Source organism: Brassica oleracea, chromosome C3, assembly GCF_000695525.1.
Source record: "Brassica oleracea var. oleracea cultivar TO1000 chromosome C3, BOL, whole genome shotgun sequence".
Classification (NCBI taxonomy): Eukaryota; Viridiplantae; Streptophyta; class Magnoliopsida; order Brassicales; family Brassicaceae; genus Brassica; species Brassica oleracea.
The window spans coordinates 17,167,400-17,193,827 of NC_027750.1; the positions used below are offsets into that span (position 1 = coordinate 17,167,400).

At 32.2% G+C, this 26,428-nt stretch overlaps 3 protein-coding genes and 2 pseudogenes across 5 annotated transcripts; 4 read left to right on the top strand and 1 right to left on the bottom strand.

The window, feature by feature from the left end:
* The first annotated feature begins 753 nt into the window (after positions 1–753).
* On the top strand, positions 754–2,702 carry LOC106328697 (heat stress transcription factor A-2). 3 transcript variants are annotated; one of them, XR_001267617.1, is made up of 3 exons: positions 754–1,147; positions 1,533–2,334; positions 2,476–2,702. XR_001267617.1 is itself a non-coding variant. In XM_013767186.1 (2 exons), exons 1-2 carry the CDS (start codon positions 839–841, stop codon positions 2,271–2,273), a joined length of 1,050 nt encoding a protein of 349 aa, XP_013622640.1. In that variant the 5' UTR covers positions 754–838; the 3' UTR covers positions 2,274–2,469. The 3 variants fall into 3 exon arrangements, 1 of the variants encoding a protein (XP_013622640.1); XR_001267618.1 differs by having other exon boundaries at positions 2,483–2,702; XM_013767186.1 differs by lacking the exon at positions 2,476–2,702 and having other exon boundaries at positions 1,533–2,469.
* Positions 2,703–7,583: 4,881 nt separating this feature from the next.
* On the top strand, positions 7,584–10,132 carry LOC106336115 (cytochrome P450 711A1). The gene is made up of 5 exons (XM_013774841.1): positions 7,584–7,873; positions 8,456–8,608; positions 8,687–9,455; positions 9,545–9,640; positions 9,720–10,132. Exons 1-5 carry the CDS (start codon positions 7,629–7,631, stop codon positions 10,047–10,049), a joined length of 1,593 nt encoding a protein of 530 aa, XP_013630295.1. The 5' UTR covers positions 7,584–7,628; the 3' UTR covers positions 10,050–10,132.
* Positions 10,133–10,213: 81 nt separating this feature from the next.
* LOC106330002 lies at positions 10,214–11,298 on the bottom strand (annotated as a pseudogene).
* A 739-nt stretch (positions 11,299–12,037) lies between these two features.
* Positions 12,038–13,493, top strand: LOC106332867 (type III polyketide synthase C). The gene is made up of 2 exons (XM_013771363.1): positions 12,038–12,277; positions 12,388–13,493. The coding sequence occupies exons 1-2, from the start codon at positions 12,076–12,078 to the stop codon at positions 13,362–13,364; spliced, it is 1,179 nt and encodes a 392-aa protein (XP_013626817.1). The 5' UTR covers positions 12,038–12,075; the 3' UTR covers positions 13,365–13,493.
* Positions 13,494–23,847: 10,354 nt separating this feature from the next.
* On the top strand, positions 23,848–26,205 carry LOC106331642 (annotated as a pseudogene).
* The last annotated feature ends 223 nt before the right edge of the window (positions 26,206–26,428 follow it).

Here is a 26,428-nt window from a genome sequence, read left to right on the forward strand (position 1 = left end):
TTGATGTGATTTGGTGTTAATTTATTTTCGTTATTGACAATTTATTACAATGATCTTTTACTTTTGGTTTATTTTGGATTTGAAGTTTAATTTATTATTCACATTACATATTTAAATATTTATGAATTTTATGTCTTGATTTATTTTAGATGTCATAACTCTTATCTTGTTACAGAAAATTTTAAATAGTCTAAACTATTTTTTGATATTTTGTATGTCAAATGAACATAAAAATATAAAAACTAAAGTTAAGTATGTTCTAAATGTTTTTTAACATAAAATATATACATATCCAAACTATTATTTTATGTGTTAAAAATATTAAAATTTAGTTTCTATATTTTTATTTTCATAGCTAATATATTATTATATAAAAAATTAATTCATTTATTAACCCGTGGTTCACTCGCGGTCGATTCAATAATCTAGCGACCTGGTAACTCATCCGGTTCCGTGTCCGGGTCGGGTTTAAAAACATTGCTATAAGGCTATAACACAAAAAGGAAAACCACGACTTTTGCAAATTTGGTAAACTACCGTGGCTAGGCCTTGTAAACGTCAGAAATGGGCTAAAGTGTGTTTTGTAAGTTATCATAAACAAAACAAAAAGGCCCATGCGATATAAGGTCTAGAGTGGTGACCGAAGTTTCTGGAAACCATGTGTCCACGTGGTTAGACAAATGGCAAAGAACTTTGAATACAAATGTCTAGAACCTTCTTCTCCTCTACTTATATACAAATGTCAAGATCAAACTCTGTCTAACACTTGCACAAAACTTTCCCAAACCAAAAGTTCTTGCAACGAAACAGAGTCAGTCTTTTGGCCTATGGATTAGAAATGGAACAACTGAAAGTGGAATTGGAGGAAGAGACGGTGACCTACGGTGGCTCAGCGGCTGCTTCTTCGTCTGTTGGTTCGTCATCGTCACCGAGACCAATGGAAGGGCTTAACGAGACAGGGCCACCGCCGTTTCTGACAAAGACTTACGACATGGTGGAGGATCCGGCAACGGACACGGTGGTGTCTTGGAGCAGTGGTCGTAACAGTTTCATCGTTTGGGATTCTCACAAATTCTCCACCACTCTCCTTCCTCGCTACTTCAAGCATAGCAATTTCTCCAGCTTCATTCGTCAGCTCAACACTTATGTAAGTCTTCCCTCTTCACTACCTCCTCTGCTTCTTGTTCTTTTGTTGTTTTCTAATCTCGACTTTGGATTTCTTTAGATCGGTGGTTAGTCCTCAGCTTAAAAGGTTAGCTCTTTGTGCTTTCTGACAACTAAAATATCAAATGGGTTTCTCAAAGTTTGCTCCTTGGTTACATCAGACCTATCTTCTGCTTTAAATGTGACAAGAATCTATAGAATATGGCATGTAAACGAATCAGTTAAGTGCATGTTTCTTTTTTAGTTTTGCCGCCTTGTCTTTTGATCTAGTTCCGGTTCTGCTGTTTTGAAACTTAGAAATAGAATCTTAGACGGTAAGGAAGGATTCTTCTGTCCCCGTTCTGAAGAAACTTGTCCTTGTATTGCAGGGATTCAGAAAGATCGATCCGGACAGATGGGAGTTCGCGAACGAAGGGTTTTTGGCGGGGCAGAAGCATCTCCTGAAGAGCATAAAACGAAGGAGAAACATGGGTTTGCAGACTGTAGTGAATCAGCAAGGATCAGGATCAGGTATGTCTTGTGTGGAAGTCGGGCAATACGGTTTCGAAGGGGAGGTAGAGAGACTGAAAAGGGACCATAGCCTACTCGTAGCTGAGGTAGTTAGGCTGAGACAGCAGCAACATAAATCCAAGAGTCAAGTTGCAGAAATGGAGCAACGTTTGCTAGTTACAGAGAAAAGACAGCAGCAAATGATGACGTTCCTCGCCAAGGCCTTGAACAATCCAAACTTTGTTCAACAGTTCGCGCTAATGAGCAAAGAGAAGAAGGGTTTGTTCGGTTCCGATGTTGGTAGGAAGCGGAGGCTTACTTCTAGTCCAAGCTTGGGGACTATCGAGGAGAGAGTGTTGCATGATCAGGAGTTCGATAGAATGAAGGATGATATGGAGACGTTACTTGCTGCAGCCATAGATGATGAGGCGAGTAATTTGGTGGCCGCTAGTAAGGATGAACAATGTTTGGAAGCTATGAATGTGATGATGGAAGATGGTTCTTTAGAGCCAGAGATAGATGTCAAAGTGGAAGATTTTGTAGCTTCACCGTTGGATTGGGGCAGTGAGGACCTACACGACATTGTCGATCAAATGGGTTTTCTTGGATCAGAACCTTGATTATACAGCTCGAGCACATCTCACTGTGGTCTCAGAGCTGTCTTGCGCGGTTTAAGTTGTGGTAATTGCTACCACCTCTATTTACTTGTTGAATTGTTTCTTTTGTTTTGTATTAGTTAATGCGTGCAGTGTCGTGGTTTCGTTGTACATTGTGTGTTTCCTGTTCTGTTTAATAAAAGACCTCTCATTTGATATGTTTCAGTCTCCAGATCTTAGAAGCATACATGTTTTCAACCTGGAGCTGCAGTTTGAAAATCTAGCTGGTGTAAAAGAGCCAAGACCTGTTTGTTTACACTCCTTTTGGGAAAGGAGTCGGGTGATTCATGCCTGGTGGGTGTGTTCGCGTGTGCATATGTAGCTACCTTTTACTTTATATATATGGAGAATGATACAAATATATTATATAAACTACGAAGAACTGAATATTGTAAAGAGTAAAATTGATAAAATTATGCTAAAAGATTAAGAAAAAGATGTTACAACTGTAGAGTTAAGATTTTTTTTTTTTTAACTCAAATTTTTTTTTAATTCAAAATATGTTTCGTAGTGTGACGGTTTAATGAGGTCTATGATACAACTTAAAAAAAATTTCTGATCAGTGTTATTCTATCAGAAGATAGTGAAACTAGTTTTGTATGCTCTCAAATTCAAAGAAAAAATTATCAAAGAGGAAAAAAAATACGAGGGATTGATTTATTTTTCTCCGTGTTCTTTGCTATACACACAAATGCTCCTATTTAAATCGAGAAATAGAGAAAGTGATTCTTCGACTATTTCTAACTCTACTTGTTGAGTTGTCACATGAAACCATGGCTGGAGAACACTGTGACAAGGATGGGATTCCACCTATTAACATTAATCATTTGCAGTTAGAAGTTATAATGGCTGATATCACCAAACGAAACATCAGTCTTGGAAAAAGAAAAAATATATTAAAAAGAGATTTATATATTGCTTTTGATGAGGTTGGTTGTGTGTAAGAAAGGAAACGATCTGAAAGACCACTGGATAGGCCTAATAGGAGAGCAAGGCTGCAGCTAGTGTTATCATACGTCTTAAGAGTAAAGCACAGCGTGACCAATTCAGTTATTCCACAAAGAGCTTGCTACAAAAAAAAAGACAAAACTTGTTAAGAATATAAAAATCAAATTTTAACAAATCTGATTTTTACAGGAAAAGTCACGACCAAAAAGGCTGCTGGACATGCCTATTAGGGGGAGCAGAGGACAATCTAGACCAGCCAAAGAAGAAGACAAGCCTTGCTATAGTCGTGCTGATCAAAGGAGTTCGCATTACTTCACAATTACTCCATAAGAATTCATGAAGAAATCATTAACCAACAATTTTATGATAATTTGAATAAGATAGTGAACCAGGGATTCAAGTTTGAGAAAAACAAGAAGAGGCCAACCCCATGACATTCCTCATAACATGCAGGAACATGTTATCCAAGAGCTGAAAACAGAGTCATCTAAAGTAAGAAAAGAACCTGAGATAGAACATGAGTGTTCTCTTTTCTCTCCTCTATTTGAACTTTTTTTTCAATAGCTAACTTATTTAGAACCGGTGCAACCGCGTAGACCTGTATCCCATATCTCAGAATAACACTGATCAGAAACATAACAAAAGAGTTTAACACAAAATGAAGTGTTGGAGTAGCTGATCAGCTTGGAGCCAAATACAAATCCTAAATCTCTGTCCTCTGGCCTGCAAAAGCATTGTATGGAACTTTGTATGGTTAGTTATATGTCTGAAATGTTTGTTGATAAGCTCAAATTTACCATAAGAGCAACTCTGCAATTTTAGAGGTCGATTGATATGCTTAAATTTACTATAAAAGAAACTCTGCAATTTTAGACATCAGTTGCAGATAGATAAATAAACATAATTTTTTTATAATTTTAAAATGTTATAATTAAAATTCTAAAAAATATTTTATATCTCTGCAATGTTAAAATTTTAAAATTGAAATAATATAAGTAAAAAAATATATCAATTTTTTATAATTTATTCACTAACAGTATCATGCTTTATTTTATAAAAACTTTTAACCCAGAATATTCGTTATAATACATATATATAAAAATATATACATATATAAATGAAACAAAATAGTCTCTAAAAGGTTCTAATATAAATCTAATTTTATTGAAATTATAACTTTCATATGAACTAAATAAATAAATGTAATATTATTTTTAATTATATTATATTAATAACTATTTTATTTTATCATAATAATATGTTTTCATATTTTTATAATGTGTTAATATTGGTAATTTATTATTAAACAACAACATTATTTCATAATTAACCAGTCATAAATATTCTGCAAACACAACAATTTCTAACCGATGTACTATAGTCGTAAAAATTGCTTAATAACACTAGAAACCGCAACCATCCACGTCTATAAACTTCTGCAATCGCACTCGCATACGTGCATTTTCAACCAGTCATGACATATATCGTTGTTGTTCTTTGGAGTTTGTATCCTATTTTTTTCTAATTTACATAAATATACACTCTCAAATAACTTTAAGACCCACAATTTCATAACACCTTTACAGTTAAAATTCCAAAGTCCAAACTTGAGATCATTTCCTCCGTAGATAGCCATTTCTTTTTCCCTATTAAAATACTAACAAATATTCAAATAATCATCAATTATTATTTCAACTGAAAAAGGAGAGACCCAAAAAGAAAGAGGGAAAAGTGGAATAAAAAGCAAACTAAAACTAGAAATAATAGAAGCTTAGCTGACTCCAATGGACGGTAAACTCCCCTTGACATCTACAAGCACTTGCAAGTGCAACAATGAGTACATGCTGTACAGCGATGGGTGGAGATGCTAAACAATGACCGATACTTTAAAAAGATTTTTATGAAGTTAAAGTTTATACAACTTTAAACATTCAAAATGTTTAGATGCAATGATTGAATGAACCTACTACTGTATAGCCTCTAACTTAATATTTGATAAATTAATTAAAATTACAATTTCTAAATAAGTTTTTGACCAATTGTTATTCTTTTCTATAAACTCGGCATTTATTTTTCTTTTGTGGTTTTGCAACCCATATAAACCAATCTAAGACATACTCAAGTATAATATTTTTACCGATAGCGATAGGATAGAAATTTAGATGACCAACTGATAAATATTGTCAAAACAATTGATAAAGAGAAGTTTTCTTTCTATTATCTAAGTGTTTCGGTAGTTCCGTTTTATACTTCCTGAGCTATGAACTTAAAATCAATTGACGGTAACTGAAATGGTTCAATTTTTTTATATATAACTTAAATCCCTTTAATATTTTCAATGTGAGATTTTATTTCCAACAAATTTCAAGTAAACTTTTTTTTAAAAAATATAAACTTTTCTTTCTCTTGATTTTCATATACTTTTTAGCCGAGAATGCGACAGCTATTTGTGACAATGTATCATTATCTGGAAACCAACTCAACATTTTAATGAATGACATCATAGTTCCACAAAGAAAGAACTAATATTTTTTTTCCAGAATCAATGTTTAACATCGTAATTCTCTTCCGAGAGCATTTGAGAACTTCCGTTATGGCGCATGTAGCGACGTAATCATTCGACTTATTTTCATATTATAAAGTGATAAATAAAGATATTGACAAAGAGAACTTTAAAATTCAATATGAAATATGTTCAATTCAAGTTTTGGTTCGATTTTGATTCGCTTTTTCGGTATTTTGGTATTTCAATTTAAAAGAATTAGCTACTATATTAAAACCACATTTATGTTGATTTGGTTCTTTTATATACTTTTGGTTTATTCAGTTTTATACCAAAATCATAGCTATATTGATTTCTTAAACACATTCACAAATATGATTAGAAATTGGATTTATTAAAACTTAAAAATATTTTCAGTACTCTAGATTTTAAAGACCCAGCATTAAATAAGCTAAAAGACTAGGGCTACAATCCAACCATAAAAAATACATTTCTTTTTATTTATTAATGAAGAAAACTAATTGGTGAATAAAAAGTTAATAATTAAGATAGTTTCATAAAATAAAAATTAGAAAAATTTAGTAGGAAGATAGATGGGCGATCCAATATAGAGAGATCCGTACTTTCTATTCACTTGTGAGATTTGGATGGTTTGGAGGGAATAATATTATTACACAACTAAAGTTTAGCAAACATATATGCCAACAAAAATAAATTTTATTTAATTTGATGAAAAAACTAAAACAAAGTTTACCTTAATAATAACAAATTATGAAAATTACCATTTTAAATATGAAGATCATCCCAATAAAATAATTTATATGTATATATATGATCAATTGTATTATATAATTTACATATAACTATACTTCTATATTTTAAATAATTAATTTTTCAGTTTATTCAATTTATATAGAAAAATTATCCACATACATACTGCATTTTTTTTTAAATAACGATCATTCGGTTTTATTGGTATTACCAAATCCAAATAACATTTGTTATTTCAGCTAGATTCGGTTTTACCGGATTAAATACCTTCGTTACAAACACTCAGTTGTAGAGATGATAATTTGACAAATAATTTCAAAACATTTTATCTTTTGCAAAATAGTTTCCACCTATTCTAATTAGGCCTGAGACGGATCGGGTAGCCGGACAATTTTAAGATATCCGGATCCTTATCCGGCGGATCCGTAATTTTACTATCCATATCCGGATTCGGGGTTCGCGGATATCCGGGTGTCGGATATCCTTCTAAAAATTATAATATCCGGCGGATATCCGGATCCGGATTTGGATCGTTAAAATAAATAAAAATAATATTAATATATATAAAATATTAACAATAATTTAAAAATAAAAAATATATATAATGTTTTTAATTATTTCTATGTATAATATTACAAAATTTACATAAAATTTATATATAGTATTATAAAAATGAAAATTTATTTAATAAAATTAGTTTTTATATATAGATATTATTATTTTTGAAATAATTATTAATAAAATTTACGGATCCGGATATCCGGACTAAAAAATCAAAATATCCGGATCCGGATTCGGCTTTGACGGATCTAACATTTTACTATCCGAATCCGGATTCGGCCTCTCCAGATATTCAGATTTTTGGATCGGATCTTGAATCGAATCCGGATCTCGGATAAAAGTCTCAGGCCTAATTTTAATGGTGGGATAGTGGAATGAATGGGTTGTTCAAAAAAAAAAAGGATAGTGGAATGAATGTAGAACCAACTTTTCAAAAAGCACATCAAATACTATAAAAGTATAAATTAATGAACCACCCACCAGAACCAGCACACATTAAAAAGAAAAATATAGAGAGAACTTTAGAAGTTAGAGAGATGAAGACGCAACATTTATGGTGGGAAGTTCTTGATCTATTCTTGTTACAAAACAAAGCTCTTGTTCCATTCTTGAGTTTTATAGCGGTTGTGGTTATTGTCCTCTACTTGTACCGACCTTCCTGGTCCGTACTCAATGTCCCCGGTCCAACCGCTATGCCTCTTGTTGGCCACTTGCCCATGCTGGCTAAGTACGGCCCTGACCTCTTCTCCGTTCTTGCCAAGCACTATGGCCCTCTCTTCAGGTCCACTTCTCTCTCTCCCTCTCTCTTGATTCATAGTTGTTATGGGTGTTTTCCCCCTAAACTGAGACCATAGTGGTTTGTAATTCTTTTGTGTGATTTAATGTAATTTTGGGATATTTGGATTTTGGTTCAGTTTGATTTACAATAAAAACAACTTAATCATTTTAAATAATTAAACAATTACTGTTATATGTATTAATATGATAACATTTATTTTACAACATGTATAGTCAAACAATATACAGTTCTAGTAAATTTTAGCTTCTTCAGTTCAGTTTGGTTCAGCTGCAATAGAATCGCCTTTTTCAGTATCTCTATGCTGTAAAATTGTAAAACGAAACAAATTACAAATATAATTCAGTTTGAGTTCAGTTTAAACATTTTTGTTTAGAGTCAATTCGGTTTGGTTTGTATTACAATCTCCTATGGCTGTTGTTAGGCATTTCCTGATTAGTGAACACAAAGTGTTTTGGGGAAAAGAAAGGATGAACGCAATTGATTATAAGAAAAGACGACAGAAACTGATAATAAAAGTCTAATGAAAGGGTATCTATTAAAAAAATAAATTTATCAAAAATACAGATTTCAGATGGGGAGGCAACCATTGATAGTAGTTGCAGAAGCAGAGCTTTGCAGAGAAGTAGGGATAAAAAAGTTCAAAGATATTCCGAACAGAAGTATTCCTTCTCCAATCTCAGCCTCTCCTCTTCACCAGAAAGGTCTCTTCTTCACCAGGTATACGCTTCTTGATTAGAACCAACTCTTATAGACATATCTCTCTCTTCTTCAACCTTATTAATGATTCTTTGGCAGGGACAAGAGATGGTCTAAGATGAGAAACACCATCTTATCTCTCTACCAGCCTTCACATTTGACAAGTCTTATCCCAACAATGCAAAATTTCATCACTCGTGCTACTCATAACCTTGACTCTGAACCAGAAGATGTCGTAATCTCCAATCTCTTCCTCAAGCTAACCACAGATATCATCGGACAAGCTGCTTTTGGAGTGGATTTCGGCCTCTCGGGTAAAAAAACAATTAAAGAAGATTCAGCAGATAGCAGCAATGTAGAGGTTACTGATTTCATAAACCAGCATGTGTACTCCACAACACAGCTCAAGATGGATTTGTCTGGCTCAGTCTCCATCATCTTAGGCTTACTGATTCCCTTCTTACAAGAGCCGTTCAGGCAGATTTTGAAGAGAATACCAGGAACTATGGACTGGAGAGTCGAGAAGGCTAACACGAGACTTAGTGGACAACTCAATGAGATTGTGTCAAAGCGAGCCAAGGAGAGAGATACTGACTCAAAAGATTTCTTGTCATTGATTTTGAAAGCTAGAGAGTTGGACTCTTTTGCCAAGCGCATCTTTACCCCTGATTATATTAGCGCTGTGACTTATGAGCATCTTCTTGCTGGCTCTGCTACCACTGCTTTCACGTTATCCTCTGTTCTCTACTTAGTATCTGGTCATCTTGAAGTTGAGAAACGTCTGCTTCAAGAGATTGACGAGTTTGGAGGACGTGATCTGATCCCAACTTCCCATGATTTAACATACAAGTTTCCATACCTTGATCAGGTGTTTTTTTCTACAAAACCCTGGAAAGTTTATTTTATTAGAAATTTTGAATGGATGTTTTTTTTTCTTTTTCTTTTCCTTCTTTGTAGGTCATCAAAGAGGCTATGAGATTCTACATGGTTTCCCCATTGGTTGCAAGGGAAACAGCAAAAGAAGTGGAGATAGGAGGTTACCTACTTCCCAAGGTATCAACTCAAAACCCCCTTTTTTTTTTTTTTAGTTTCCTCCATTCACAAAAACTTTGAATTGTTATTGTTGTTTTAGGGGACATGGGTTTGGTTGGCACTAGGAGTTCTAGCAAAGGACCCCAAAAACTTTCCAGATCCAGAAAAGTTCAAGCCGGAGAGATTTTATCCTAACGGAGAAGAGGAGAAACTTAGACATCCATATGCTTTCATCCCGTTTGGCATTGGTCCACGAGCCTGTGTTGGACAAAGATTTGCCCTGCAAGAGATCAAACTCACCTTGTTGCATCTCTACCGTAATTACATTTTTAGACATTCTCCAGATATAGAGAAACCACTGCAGCTTGATTATGGTGTAATCCTCAGCTTCAAGAATGGTGTTAAGCTCAGAGCCATCAAAAGATTCTAATTCTATAAAACTGAGAGCAGCATGATGAAATAAATGTGAAAACCGAATTTTTATATTTAAAATTCATCAAAAACTCTAATGTAGTTTCAGAGGAAAAAAAAAATATATATAACATACACAGACAACAACAAGCCGTTGAAACTTTTCTAAGGCAATTGATATGAATCTCAGAATGTCTGTCACTTCATCCTCTCTGCTTCGTAGGAGCTAATGTAGGAAGGATCCAAGACAGGACTACTCCTCCTGAACTGAAACTCATCCATGGATTGCCTAAGAGCACGGTTAGTTCTACGCTTAGCCTTTGTTGATTCGGTCATGCTTATGTGACTTGGCTTGTACTTGTTTGCTTGACTGCTAGAGTTGTCTGAAACAAGGCCAGTGGTTCCAGAAGCAGCCGTGTTTGAAGTGCAAATAGATGATGAACCGGGACTTGAAGATAGCGTATGAGGAGGAGGTGTGTCGGAATCTGTAGCGTCCATAAGTCTAGTCTCCCATGGCCGAGCAACCATCCAACGCTCCAACCACCTCCACCCCCAACTATTCTTATCAAACTCTTGGCTTTTGAGATATGAGATTGAATTGTTTTGAGCTAGGAATTGACCTCCATTGCTGCAGAAAAAACGAAACTTGGATTCAGCAAAAGGAGTTAAGCAAAACGCTTAAAAGGTGGCCACAGCTAAACCTTTTGAGCTAAAGCATAAGCCAATGCATGCGTTCCCTCTTGAAAGCACCTTCTTGTCTTTGCTGCAACTTGGTCTTGATATCATCTACAGTGCCTTTCCTATCGCACCAACCTTCCTGAGAGTATTATTAAACAACAAGAAGTCAACATTTTTATGATATAAATCAAACCGGTGTGCAGAGACAATAACCTCGACTTCTTTCAATTCTTTCAAGAGATCAGATTTGCTTCTGTGTTCATCTAAAAGCTTTTGCACAGCTTGTCAGTCATCCTAACACGACGAGCTCTCACACGAGCCTGCACTCGAGCGAGAGCTTGCATGCACCTTAGTGTTACTGATGCATGTTTCCTCACTTGCCTCCCTCTCACTAAAGCTTGTAGCCTCACTATCCCTTTTAACGCCCTCAACGCTCTTCTTGCCTAGTAACAACAAATTAAACCTTTTAAGTCAAAATTAATTGTTCTCTCAATTGTGTTCAACTCAAGAGTTTAAGATCATAAAAACTGTAACACCCGCGTCACCCATTTCCAACCAGGGTTTCCAAGCACGGGGTTAGGGACACACATGTCTCCACATGACATGAATCAAATTATCCAAAGTGATTTGTACTCTCTCGAATAAGAGGTCAAGTCGTAGTACTTAGGGATCGAATCCACAAGAAGCTGGGGTACATAAAAGATCTTAAACAGTTTATAATTAAGCTATGTTAATTATAGAAATAGTAAATTGCAGTGGTGAACAAGGCAGTTGTTCGGTTGATTGAATTGATGTTTTGTAAATAATTATGAGAAAGCATTAGACTTAAGGTTTATATTCAGCTAATCAAGATTATAATAATAATAATATAGAAGTTAAAGTATTTATTGGATATTCTAGAACTCAAACAAAGTAATAAACTATCAACTTTTGTTTATTTAGATTATCTATTGTCTGGATCTCAGATGAACAGTTTGTCAATCTGGAAAAAGTGTAGATCGATGCTATCAATGGATAGTCGATCCATATACCGTTCAGAACGTCGATCGATATAAGTGTTTGTCGATGGATGTTCCTTCCAGCAAGCTTTACCGAGCGGGTTTCAGTTGCCTCAATCAGGACATGACTAGCACGAAGTCACTCAATCTCAGCTCTACAAAAAGTGCGTCCTAGAGGAGTTTCGTTTGTGAAATTTGAAGGATCATTCAAAGTGTATTCTTGATTTTATTTAGGGTTTTTGTCTGTGTTTGTTACAAACACACCATCCACATTTTCTACTAACCCGTTTTTCTTCTTCTATTTAACTTTCCACAGTCCATAAATTAAAAGTTCACTAATTCTTTGTGTTGTGAAACCTGACAAAAATCATGTTGGCCACCGGAAGGGTAGCAAAACAAAAGGAAATAGCGCAGAGTACAAGACGTGTTGCCAATCAAGGAAAGGCAACTGTGCTTGCTCTCGGTAAGGCCTTCCCCAGCAATGTAGTCTCTCAAGAGAATCTCGTGGAGGAGTATCTCCGTGAAATAAAATGCGATGACCCCTCTATCAAAGAGAAGCTGCAACACTTGTGTAACATTCATCATTTTTAATTTCCCTCTACTTTCTTTTACAACCTTTTACGTCCGCCCTTGTATGTATATATAATAAGCATACTATGTGATATGGCTTGGTGGTGTTAGGTAAAACCACAACTGTGAAGACACGCTACACCGTCATGTCTAGCGAGACGATGCAAAAATACCCTGAGCTAGCAACCGAAGGTTCCCCAACCATCAAACAGAGGCTTGAGATCGCAAACGAGGCGGTTGTGCAGATGGCATATGAAGCGAGCTTGGCTTGCATCAAGGAATGGGGAAGAGGAGTGGAAGATATCACTCATCTTGTCTATGTTTCCTCCAGTGAGTTCCGTTTGCCCGGGGGTGACCTTTACCTCTCGGCACAACTGGGACTTAGCAACGAGGTGCAGAGGGTGATGTTTTATTTTCTGGGATGCTACGGAGGTGTGAGTGGGATGCGCGTAGCCAAGGACATTGCTGAGAACAACCCAGGGAGCCGGGTGCTGCTCACCACCTCCGAGACTATGGTTCTGGGGTTCCGTCCCCCCAACAAAGCTCGCCCTTACGACTTAGTCGGGGCTGCTCTCTTTGGAGACGGAGCAGCTGCCCTGATCATCGGAGCAGACCCTACAGAGTCAGAAAATCCCTTCATGGAACTTCACTATGCGCTGCAGCAGTTCCTACCAGGAACGCAGGGGGTGATTGATGGGCGGTTGTCAGAGGAGGGCATAAGCTTCAAGCTAGGAAGAGAACTACCTCAGAAGATCGAAGACAACATAGAGGAGTTCTGCAAGAAGCTGGTGGCAAAGGCTGGCTCTGGTTCATTGGAGTTGAATGACCTGTTCTGGGCCGTTCATCCCGGTGGACCGGCCATCCTGAACGGGCTAGAGACGAAACTGAAGCTGAAACCAGAGAAGTTGGAATGCAGCAGACAGGCGTTGGTGGATTATGGGAACGCAAGCAGCAACACCATCTTCTACATAATGGACAAAGTAAGAGGTGAGCTTGAGAAGAAAGGCAGAGGTGGAGAAGAGTGGGGTCTGGGTTTAGCCTTCGGACCGGGAATTACATTCGAGGGATTTCTCATGAGGAGCCTCTAAATGTGGCTACTGGCTATGGACCCGATATATGTGATTAAATAAAACAGTCTCCTTTGCTTTCGAATCTATTCTATTAAAAGAAAATCACTTTGAAAAAATCTACTTATACAAGTTGTTTGGACTCTTTCATTAGATTACTAATATTTTTGTCTTACCTTAAATTTATGCTAATAATATGTTACCATATATTTTTCTAACAATAATTTAATCACAACTTATTATTTATTAAGCTCACATTTTTAATACACGTTGATATCAGATCCTAACCACATCTATATTTTATTTGGTAGACCTTATAATACACGAAAATATGAAAATGCTCCTGCAATGTCAAATGTTTGCCTAACGTGTTTTTAATGCTTCTCTTTAACTATAGACAATGGAGAATGCAACATGTATGATGTCAATACTCTTATTCAAATTTGACTTATTCACATAAAAACCACTAGTGTTATAGAGCACATAGACTATTATTACTTTTGATACATGCCACAAGGTCCACAACTAACTCAAGATTCATTTTGGACTATAAGAATTAAATCAATATTTTGGTCCACTTAGTATTTTTGTAGGCTACATGAATAGATAACTGAACACTGTTTTCATTATTATTTTTATTTCAACATCTTCTTAAGTTTTAAATAAAAACTAAACCCAATACCAAAAACACCTAAACCCTATATAGATTATATGTAATCTCAAAACTATAATTTTTTAAACTTAATAAATCTATATATTGTCAGATTCATGAAATATTATATGATATAATTAATGGTTCTCACAAATTATTAAATTCTTCCAAATGAATTTTAATTTAAAAAAAAAATATAAATACATATATTTTCGTGACTATTAGCTTTTATACAATTAATCTACCAAATTGATTTTGTATCATGTTGATATGGTTCACGTAAAACATTTTAAAATTTAGACGAAATGTACACATTTATTCTTCTGACTAGCAACTTAACAAATATACCTATTTACTGTTAATAAATATATCCTACCAACATTAAGAATATAAATATTCAAATTTATATCGACCATAAATGCTATATATTAGAATAGATTTTGAAGAAATTTTAGCAAAGAAAAATATTCTGAATTGTATCACCTTATTGGTACTCATACATTCATTTCTTACGTAATTAAATTTGCTAAAATTATATATATATATTCCCTTAAAATTATATACATGGTTGAACTGTTGCCCATATCGCTGATTATATAAGTTTTTTTCTTGACAACACATACTTATATTGTTATACAATATCTTATAATCTAAAATATGAATATAATTTATTACAGTTTTGTAAGAATTAATGTAAGTTCTATATTCTGGTTTTCAACGTGTGTAAACGGTTGTACATGATATATATATATATATATATATTTTGTAATCTATTTTAAAATAATTATACATACATCATAACACATATTCATATATTTATAATATACTTTACTTTTAAAATATAAAATTTCAAAATATTAAAGATGAAATAATAAATTTTGATTTATAGTTTAAAAATATTGTAAGTCAGAATATTTATAAATAAAATTAATGTATTTTGTTTGATAAAAATAAATTGTTAACAGTTAGCTAAAATAGGTTAAACAAAGAGACTCATAATACGAGTCAATTTATATGGGATTTTATCGGATCAACCAATATTGGATAGTGGGTCAATGATAGATTTTTAAGTTTTCACCGAGTTTTATCAGATTTTTATATATAAGGTTTTAACAAAATTCATACCAGATTATATATGAATCACATGATTTACTTCTGAGACTGTAGGTTTGGGTCACGTATGAAAACACTGCTAAAACTATTAAAAATTCTACAATTATATACTATTAGATTAGCTCAAAATCTGCCAAGTAAAATTTTTGTCTCATCAACTCAACAAATATAACTCTTACAAAAAACACACAAAATACAATGATGACGTTGTAACATAAGAATGTACGTAGAAATTCTAAAATAAAATATTTTATAAATTATATAATTTTGTAACTTAATAATATACTTCGAAACATCAAAACTAAAATAATAATTCATATCAAACATTATTATTACTTGGAAAAAAACCCGCGCTTCAAAAGCGTGGGTCAAAATCTAGTATATCTTTGTAATATTATTTAACAAATCAATTTATTATGAGTGACTTTAATTGTTTTGACCAAAATATATATTTGAAAGTACATTTATCATTATAACATTGAGAAGTCTACGTGAAACAATGAAGTCTCCTGAAAAAGTATGCTTATGAATTTAATCTTATAACTAATTTATAAAATTGTAAAAATTTATTTTGATAATAGTTAAAAGTATGTAGTATAAATAATTGTAAATCATTTAAATTATTTAATAAATTGAATATTTGAAGTAGATGAAATGAAGTAGGTAGAAAAATATAGATGGTATATCATATTTGTCTATTTTTTAGAGTTAGTTAACACATGTTCAAGTAATGTTTGTATTTTAGGGTTGGTTCTAAAATTTTAAATATATTACTTTGACATAATTTCGAAAAAAAGATTACTTTGACATATAAGTGTAAATTGTGTTTACAGTAAGCACTTTAAAGGTTGATTTTTTGTTTAGTGTACATGTTATTGTTATCTAGATAGTTCAAATATTTAATTTTAAAGTATGGAGATAGAAAATTTGTTAAAGAAATCTTCCAACAGGTTCAAATTAGTAAAATCAATGTCTCCTTATATAATATGGATTCTAAACATTTATGATATCTTGTTGTGAATGAATGGAAATATAGTAAGTTTAGGGTTAGTGGATTTCGTGAAGAAAATCTGCCAAATCTCTATAATATTATTTGAGAAGTCAGTTTTCTACGTGGCGCGCTCACGTTAACACTTACGGTGGTTGATTACGATGATATTCTTAATGAATCAAATATATCTATTTATCATTATTAAATATTTATTCTATTTTTCATTTTTATTTAAGTTTTCTTTTTCTTTATTTTTTCAAAAACCCAATATAATAATTTTTTTTATAAATTTTAAAACGAAAATATCTTTTATATATATAAAGTAATTCATAATAACGAAAGTTCACAAAATAATCTTGATCTTAAAGTAAAAAATAATCTTCCCTTTTAAAAGATAATCTTTAAAAACATAATATATATTTTAAAAGTATTAAGCATTTTATTTAAATCAATATATTTCTCAAATTATTACAAAATAATTTAACAACATAAATTAAGATATATTTAATGAATAAAATTTAATTTAATCTTTCTTTTTTATTTAGTTTCCCTTTTATATTTTTCAAATTAACATATATGATAAATAAAATAGGGGTTTTTGCAAATATGACTCAAAACTTGAAGTCAAACACAAAACTAACCTATGTTTTTTTTGAAACTTTGACTTGCCTCTTTCATCCCCAAAGTTTAGATTATTCACGAAAATGCCATCACTTTTTTTTTTTTAAATGCATATTTTACTCTATCACATTCATCTTCCTCAAGTATTCACTATTCACAATATTGCTATTGCCATCAATACACCAACCACCATGAACAACCAATTTGAAGCTCTTAATGCACCTAAAAATCAATTTACACTCTTTCTTTTCTCAATTCGTATGAATTAAAACAACATATCTTTCACTTTCTCTCCATATTCATCCAAAAAACCCAAGATTTTGATTCTAAATTTTTTTATGGTTCATAAAGCCATTGAAGCTTACGATTCTTGGTGGATCACTTTTTTCGAGATTATGGGTGCTTGGAGAAGACTTATGTGTGCTAAATAAGTTATTTCACCGGTTGAAACTATGAAATCAGCTTTTTTCCCAGATCTGTTCGTCCATACGACTTACCTGTAAGTCGTCTGGTTGTAGACGACTTACATGGAAGTCTTTTGGTCAATGCAGAAGTTAGTTTTGCAATTGACTTTTAAATGTGTTTTTATAGACGACTTACATGGAAGTCGTCCATCTTTGTTTGTTTAAAAAAAAATCGAGACGACTTCCATGTAAGTCGTTTAGGGTAAACGGGTTAGTTTTGCTTTGACCGGATTATGTCAGAAATTTGACTTTTCTTGGACGACTTACACGTAAGTCGTCGAGTAGAAAATTAAAAAATCAATATTTTTTTATACCTAGACAACTTACATGGAAGTCGTCTCAGGTTAGTTTTGCAATTGAAAAATAAAGCAAAAAAAAATTATTTTTTTCTAGACGACTTACATTGAAGTTGTCCATGATTTTATTCCGAGATTCTGGTCAAACCTTGCTTATCTTGGACGACTTCCATGTAAGTCGTCGGACGGACGACTTCCGTGTAAATCGTCTAGGTTAAAAATCAATTGCAAAACTAACCTAAATGGATGACTTCCTAGAAGTCTACCAGACGACCTCCGTGGAAGTCATCTGCGTCAATGTTTAATAAACTTTTATTTTCTGTAAAACTATAAAGACTTTTTAATTTTTTTTGTTAATTCATGTATATTAGTCAATATTGGGACTACTGAATGAAATTTATAACTTAATTGGTGATATTTATGAGGTTACCAACATTCATGCTTAGTAAAGTTTCTAGCTAATTGAGAAGACTTCTGTGGAAGTCTTCAACATTAGTTTTTGTAAATTTTTTAAGTAACTTTAAGATATCTTTATTTAATTTTCAAAAGTGTTAAGTAACTTCAACAATATCAAGTAACATGGTTTAATGTGTCTTCTCAGATCATAAAATATACTTTTTACTTATGTATCTAATGAAAGTGTTCTAGCTTTGAACTTATGTAATGTTTTATCTTTTGTGAATTTGACTAAGTTTTCTTGAGAATTCTTCTCCCTTAGTTGTAACAAATTTGATTAATTTTTTGTGTTATTGTGTTATGCTATGGAAGTTGTATCAATAACTTCAATTATGTCAAGTAATTTTTGCAAGATAATATTGTGGAAAATGAACATATTTACCAGACTTTTTCATTAATATCTTTTCAAGTTTACAAAAAAGTCACAGCTAAAGAAGTACACATGCAAATCACAAAACATACCACAAACAAAACTATTATAGATCATTCCTCTATCTATAAAGACAAGCTTAGACTCCACTTGATATGGAAGAAGACCCCGTCAGAAGACTTCCAGGAAGTCTTCTAGCGCATTATATTTTAGAAGACTTCCGAGAAGACTTCCCATAGGTGTTCCAAAGTCTGATCCAGATCTAAAAACATGTATATCAAACCCATATCTGAAAAACCTGCATATCATATCAAAAAACGCTCAAATGGCTTAAAAACATAGAAAATAAATGGAAAATTAGATAGACATACTTTTATAGAACACACAAAGTACATATCCAAGTGGAAGATGAGAACCTTCTGATTAAAAACCTGCAACAAAAAGATAGATTAGTGAGAAAGACATGAAACAAAAATGAAAAATTCATATAAAGTTTAGTGTTTTCAAGCCAAAGGGATTAGAGTGGGTTTGGAGAGTTTTAGTTTGGAAAAAATGTATGAACTTTATGCAACAGGAGGTTACTAAATGAAGAAAAATCAGACATAAGAACTTACCAAAACACTCAGATCTATTATGAAAGGGAGACATGGGAGAAAAGACTCTGTTAGAAGACTTCCTAGAAGTCGTATGGAAGTATTCTAGCCCAGAAGTCTTCCAGATCTGAAAAACATATATATCCAAATCCAGATCTGAAAAACATGCATCTCCAAAAACGATCAAATGGCTTAAAAACAGAGAAAATGAGTGAGAAATTAGATAAATCTACCTTTGTAGAACACACAAAAATACATATCTAAAATTAATAATCTAATTTTAAATGAGTGGAAAATGAGAACCATGTGATGAAAAACATGCAAAACAAGATAAACTAGTGAGAAAGACAAGAAACAAAAACAATAAAGTTTGGTGTTTATAAGTTCAAAAGATTAGAGAGAGGTTGAAAAGTTTTAGAATGAGGAACATACCATTTTTGTTACAGCCATTTGAGAGGAGAAGAGATAATGTGTAAATTTTTCAATTCCAATAAGGTTAAATATTTTCGATCAGAAGACTTGTTAGACGACTTACTTGTAAGTCGCCCAGAAGACTTCAATATTTTTAGCGGGAAACTAAAATATTTTTAGCGGAAATTAGAAGAATTTCAGAGAAGTCTTCTAATCGCCAGACGACTTACATGTTAGTCGTCTAGACCCTAAACATAACCCCTAAACTAAATTAACTAACTAAACACTTTATAAAATCAAATTAAACTTAAAAAGTGTTACTTTACACAGAAATAATCACATGTAGGTAAACATTTAATTTTTCAAAAAAACATGAAAGCTTTCCAAAATCTAACCTAAGAATACATACAATACTACAACATATGTTGCCAAACCCTAGACCAAAGAATATCATGATTCACTATTTTCACTCATCTATGTTGAAAACAATTCAATTTTATTATATCTTAATTTATATCACTTAAAATTATTTATACTTACATGATTTTGATTTTTCGCTTATCAAAATATTTTTTATAAAATTTATAAATTATTTTTAAGATCAACAATACCAGACGACTTCTGTGGATGTCGTCCAGAAGACTTAACAGAATCTCAGAAGACTTAGCGGGGCTATATTCGTAAAAATGAGTTCTGTTTTTTTGTTTGGTCACAAGGGGCTGACTGTAATTTCATAAGGCTTTTAGGTTACTTTTGCATTTGATTCAAGTTTGGGTATACTTTTGCAATGAAAATCAAGTTTTGAGTCATATTTGGTAAATTCCCCAATAAAATATTAATAAAATTTAGGAAGAATATATTTTTACATATATAATGTGATTTCATAAAAAGGAAAGTTTTAAAAAATAATCTTTATCAACGTAAAGAAATAATCTTCCCTTTTAAAATTTATGGGTTATGTTTTTATGTAACTTTGTACCTATCATCATTTTATTTTTATAATTTTCTTTTTCTAAATTAAAATATACTAAATTACTAAAAAAATCAAAATATATTTACACATCTAAGATGAACAACCCAACTAATACAATGAATAGAAATAGTTATACTTTAATTTGACGGAATATATGTAACATAATATACCCACAAAATGAGTAACTAGACCAATTTTAAATTTTCTTATACAAAGTCGATCATTAAATTAAAATAATATATTTTATTTATAGTAATATTTTTATACGTATAAATTATAGAACGACTCAACATATTACAAATAAATATGAAATTTTCAAATAATATTATAAATATATACATTAACCAACTATTACAATTAAGTATTTTGTATAACTTATATATATATATATAAAACGTGTATGTATATATATGCATAAGGTTTCAAAGGACTATTATTGTTATATTTATTTATGTAACTTTGAATCGTCAACACTTTAGTTTACTTTTACTATTTGATTCTCAAAACAACTTATATTGAATTATATATATTCTTACTAAAATAAGTTTACAAATCTAAGATAAGAATCAAACTACATCAAAATAACAAAATTAAGCTGTACAACAAAAATATTATAGTTGAATCGAAAAGTAAATTTTATCTAATATATCCAAATAATAACCAAACAGTATTATATATTCAAAATTATACGTCTAACTAAAATAACATAATGTTATTTAAAACTACCCATATTAATTATAATATAACAATAGAATAATTAAAACTAAAATATTACTAAATTATTATAATAGATTTATTTTATAATATTTATCCCCGTGCATGAGCACGGGAAAATCACCTAGTCAAAAAGTATTTACGTAGCCGTAAATTTTATCTTCAATTTAAATATAACCGAAAATAATCAATAAACTATAACCAAACAATAATTTACTTAAAATTCATGGTGTAGATTACTTCATGTGAAGTCTACTTGTGTATATTTCCATGAGTAAGTAGACTTCATGATCCATGAAGTCTTCTACACCAAAATTTTTTAACATAATTAAGATTTATAATTTTATATAAACAAATTTACGCATTTTCTCTCTCTAAAATGGCTGCAACAACAATCTAATATTATTTTCTTTAAAAATCTCTAATATATTTGAATTTGAAGACACCAAACCTTGTATCAATTGCTTATGATATTTTTGTCTCATGTTTTTCTTACAATTTATCTTGTTTTTACAAGTTTTTAATTATGCGGTTTTCATATCCTCATCCTAGATATATAGATTTTACATGAGTATTTTTGTGTGTGTTAGATTTGAGCAAAATTATAAATTCAACTTAATGTGACTATTTCACAGGCTTCTTCGGAAAGTCACCTAAACCTAAACTCTAAAATCAAATAATAGAACTAAGTATCAGTAAACCCTTCACGACAACATAAAATCACCTTTTAAAGTGTTTAATGTATACACAATTAAACACTTATACATTAAATTAACATTTCAAAAGATATTTAATAAACCAAATCTAATCCTGAAAATACAATATTAACTTTTTATTACATGATTTATATTTTTTTATTGGCAATATTTAATTTATTTTCCACTAAATAATTTTCGAACTTTTATAATTTGACTATAAAATTAAGGTCATAAATATATTTCTTCTCAGACATTTCCTCAAGAAATCTTCTCACAAGATTCATTGTTTCGTGTAGATTTTTAAGGGTATAATTGTCAAAATATGTTTAATTTTTTTTGGTCATAAAAAGATAGTTATAATTTCATTACACATTTATGTTACTTTTCAATTTGAATATGTGGTATATATTTTAATTTTATTTCATATCCCCTATATATTAATTGAGGATCATTTAAAAAGTTGTAACCTAAATTTTGTACTAATTAAAAAGAGACCTTGCTTAGATGTCACTCAATTAGGATGTCAATTTATCTTATGTGGCAGCTTAAGAATCAATTGAAAAAAATGTTGGTCCAAATTCAATTACTAGGGAACATTATATTAACCCAAAATATAAGAAACATGTATTATTTCCTTAAATAAAAACTACGGAATTACCTAATATGATTAACATATATATGGCAATTAATATCTATGAATAATAAAGATTTGATAACAATTTTTGTATCTTTCTTCATTTTTGTTTAATTTTATATTATTAAAAGAATTAAACAATCACAGTAACCATATAATAAAAAATTAGATTTTTTCTTATATGTTATATTTTGAATTTTTTAAAATGACTTTAATTACAAAAATGAGGAAACCTTATATGTTATAAATTTTTTAAAACGACTTTAAATTGTAAATATGAGAAAACCTCATATGTTATATTTTTCTTATATGTTATATTTTGAATTTTTTTTAAACGGCTTTAAATTACAAAAATGTAAATTTTCCTTAAGCATACGACGAAAAGCATTAAAATGACATGTATCAATTCGATGGTTGATCTGAAACATTTCAAAACCATATGGAAGATAAAATTTAAAATAATTCAATTGTGGAAACAGTACTGTTCACTTTTTTTAAGAATGTGTTCGGTGGAAAAATAAGTTTTTTTGTCATAATTTCTTAATGTCCAATCCGATCAATCCATGATATATTAATTATAGTTTAGTTCCACAATTTTTAATAAAAATTGATCCGGTCCATCGGAAAGAAATTATATAATAACAACAAAAAATAGCAACTATTTTAGAAGAATTTTCCAAAATAATCCAAAACTAAGATAAGATCTGTGTCTTGCGCATGGCGAGTTTATTTGTATATATTACTGATAATTTTTTATATATTTGATCGTTTTATTTATACATATACAATATTTTTTGTTGTTATTATATAATTTTTTTCTGATTGACCAGATCAATTTTTATTAAAAATTGTGAAACTAAACTATAATTAATATATAATGGATTGATCCCATACAGTATGCTTAAAATTCCTCTACGTCGTGTCATGAGATATTATATTACCAATGGTTGATTCCGCACCTAGAGAGAGAGATTAGGACGACCTAGTTCAAACTCCTCCCATAAAAAAACTATCAAAACAAACTTTGTATGCACATGTGTTATCAGTTCTCACGTTTAATAAAGTTGTCAAGAGAACACTCAACAGCTACTAAGCAGCGCTTTAACTGAAGGGGCCTAAGCTATATACAGAGTTTTTTTTTGGTTCATCTCCTAGGTGAACTTTTGGCTTATAGTATACCCAAAGTTTAGGATTTATTCAAGGGTTTAGGGTTTAGTATTTAAGGTTTAGAGTTTAGTGTTTTGTTGATGATGTTAAAAATATTAAAAAAGTAATTTGGCAACTATTACTATTTTTTATTTATTTTTACTTTCTTATTTTAAAAAATAATATAATTTGGCACATTCTTATTATTTTGGTTCTTTTTTTAAAAATATGGAATTGAAAAAATAAAATACTATTGGTTTGTAACCTTCACCTCATGGAGTAAACCCAAAAAAAAATTCAAAAAGTATATCTATATGGTTAACTAGTCAAGTATATCTCCCCACTCCTCCGTTGCTACAAAAAGTTACATAACAAAAAAGAAACATTATAAGAAAGAGAACATCTGAACAACATAATAGCCCCTAAATTTGATAATAGCAATATATACACAAGTCAGCTTCAGGATGAGCCAGCGTGGTCCAAACTACCACATCGATGATACTCCGGCGGCCACCGTCCGCTCCACTAAAGCTGCAGATATCCCCATGTATGCACCATTTTATCAGTATATTATTGGCCTCAATATGTAATAATTAATATAGTCTATCTATGGCTTGTGCAGGCTAGACTATGAGGTAGCCGAGCTGACGTGGGAGAACGGGCAACTAGGGTTGCACGGCTTATGTCCACCGCGGGTGCCTGCTCCGTCAAAATACTCCACTGGCGCCGGTGGAATGTTGGAGTCAATAGTGGACCAAGCTACTCGCTTCCCTAACCCTAAGCCCGCCGATGAGCTCGTCCCATCGTTCCATCACCGCTATTCCAGTCGGCATGGACGCGCTTGTCCCCGAGCAGCAGAGCCAGCCCGCGACCGGCGTGGGCTCGTGTAGCGATGGTCATCCCATGGATGGTGGGAAACGAGCTAGAGTGGCGCCCGAGTGGAGCGCGAGCGGGAGCCAGCGCCTGACCATTGACACCTACGGCTTCACCTCAACATCGCTGGATGTTAACTCCAGCTCCGACGGGAAGCCTTTCACCAAAACCACCAACATTGACGATCATGACTCCGTCTGCCACAGCCGCCCACAGGCAATTAGTTTCTCTTTTATTATTATAACTTATTCCTTCTAATTAATTTGTTATATATCACTTTTAAAAAAAAAAATTGAATTACAACGCTATATATAGGTGGAGGAAGAAGAAGAAGAGAAGCAAACGGGAGGAAAATCATCAGCTTCAACCAAGAGAAGCAGAGCCGCTGCTATTCACAACCAATCCGAACGTGTAATTCATTCACTCCTTCAACCCTTTATTACTCTTATTTATTCATTTTGAGAGGAAAAATTATATTGTTATTCGTCGACTAGTGTTTCATAGTTAATGTTTTCTTTGTATAGGAATGAAATTTCAGAGTTAATATTCATTAATTAAACATTGGTGATTGTCTCTTGATTGGTTTTATTGCAGAAGAGGAGAGATAAGATCAATCAAAGGATGAAGACGTTGCAGAAACTGGTTCCCAATTCCAGCAAGGTACCTCATTTTACATGCATCATAAACTGTCGTTAAATTATTATTTTCTCTTCTTTAGGTCAACTGCTAAATCAAATTTATATGAGTATACGTGCGTAATAATATATAATAATAATAAAGTACTATAAATAAAGTAGGTACGAAAATAGCTAGAGGGGATAAGAAGGGTGGTGGACCAAAGGAAAATGAATGTATATGAAGAAATTGACCTCATACGATGATTTTACTCCACACACTTATGCTCGATCTCTCTTATTTGTTTGGCCCCGAAAAACTGATTTTACATCTCTTTACGACTTTCTCCTGCCAATTGGTTCATTCATATGCCCTTAATTACTATATGCCACCTTTTGGCTGTCAATCGAAATTCAACCAATACAATCAATTAACACGATCTAAATTACATATGTATAGTGTACTATTATTATTGTAGACATGTGTTCATCGATCATTCCTTGAGTTGGTTTGGTTAAATAATACATCAAAAAGAGTGAATGGTTTGATAAGTTACAATTTGGAACTAGACGGATAAAGCGTCCATGTTGGATGAAGTGATAGAGTACTTGAAGCAACTCCAAGCACATGTGTGCATGATGAGCAGAATGAACATGCCCTCCATGATGCTTCCCATGGCCATGCAGCAGCAACAACAACAACTTCAACTAAATCTCATGTCCAGTTCCATGGGCTTAGGGCTTCGCATGGGGATGCCCGGTCTAGGTCTTGTCGACCTTAGTTCTATGAACCGAGCTGCTACTGCAACGGCTCCTAATATCCATGCCAACATGATACAGAACCCATTTGTGCCCATGACTTCTACCTCATGGGATGCCTCCTCTTCCACCGACCCTCGATTTCAGTCTCCTCTTATCCCCGATCCTATGTCAGCCTTTCTTGCATGCTCCTTGCAGGTTATACAACTTTTGTTTTATATAAAACTTTTATCCTTCATTTTTGTTTAAATCTAATGAAGCATTGACATGCAGCCAACGACGATGGAAGCATATAGTAGGATGGCTGCGTTATATCAGCAAATGCAGCAACAGCTTCCTCCTTCAAATCCAAAATGATATATTATTTCGACCTTACGTCTACATATGTGTTGTACATATTGACAATAAATGCATATTCCATTGTATTTTAATTTGTATGTATAGGCTACACATGACTATGATCAATACTATTAAATTAGGAACATATCCAGTTGATAATAGTTGAGTCTAACTTAAAATATAATTGCATCTAATTGATTATCTAAATATATCATATAACCACCTTGATAAAATCCAAAATTTTCGGATCCAATTCTGTCATATACATATGTTACTGATAAAATAATTTTGTAACTACTTCTAAGATATATGCATATTTTGTAAAGTTCACCATTTTGAATTCCAAAATATCAGTGATCCACTACTTT

Bases quoted from the DNA above. Each gene is read 5' to 3' on its own strand.
- LOC106332867 (XM_013771363.1), top strand. From the start codon at position 12,076: ATGTTGGCCACCGGAAGGGTAGCAAAACAAAAGGAAATAGCGCAGAGT. The intron at 12,278-12,387 runs GTAACATTCATC...TGGTGGTGTTAG, and splicing joins AGAGAAGCTGCAACACTTGT to GTAAAACCACAACTGTGAAG.
- LOC106336115 (XM_013774841.1), top strand. From the start codon at position 7,629: ATGAAGACGCAACATTTATGGTGGGAAGTTCTTGATCTATTCTTGTTA. The intron at 8,609-8,686 runs GTATACGCTTCT...ATTCTTTGGCAG, and splicing joins AAAGGTCTCTTCTTCACCAG to GGACAAGAGATGGTCTAAGA. The intron at 9,456-9,544 runs GTGTTTTTTTCT...CCTTCTTTGTAG, and splicing joins AGTTTCCATACCTTGATCAG to GTCATCAAAGAGGCTATGAG.
- LOC106328697 (XM_013767186.1), top strand. From the start codon at position 839: ATGGAACAACTGAAAGTGGAATTGGAGGAAGAGACGGTGACCTACGGT. The intron at 1,148-1,532 runs GTAAGTCTTCCC...CTTGTATTGCAG, and splicing joins TTCGTCAGCTCAACACTTAT to GGATTCAGAAAGATCGATCC.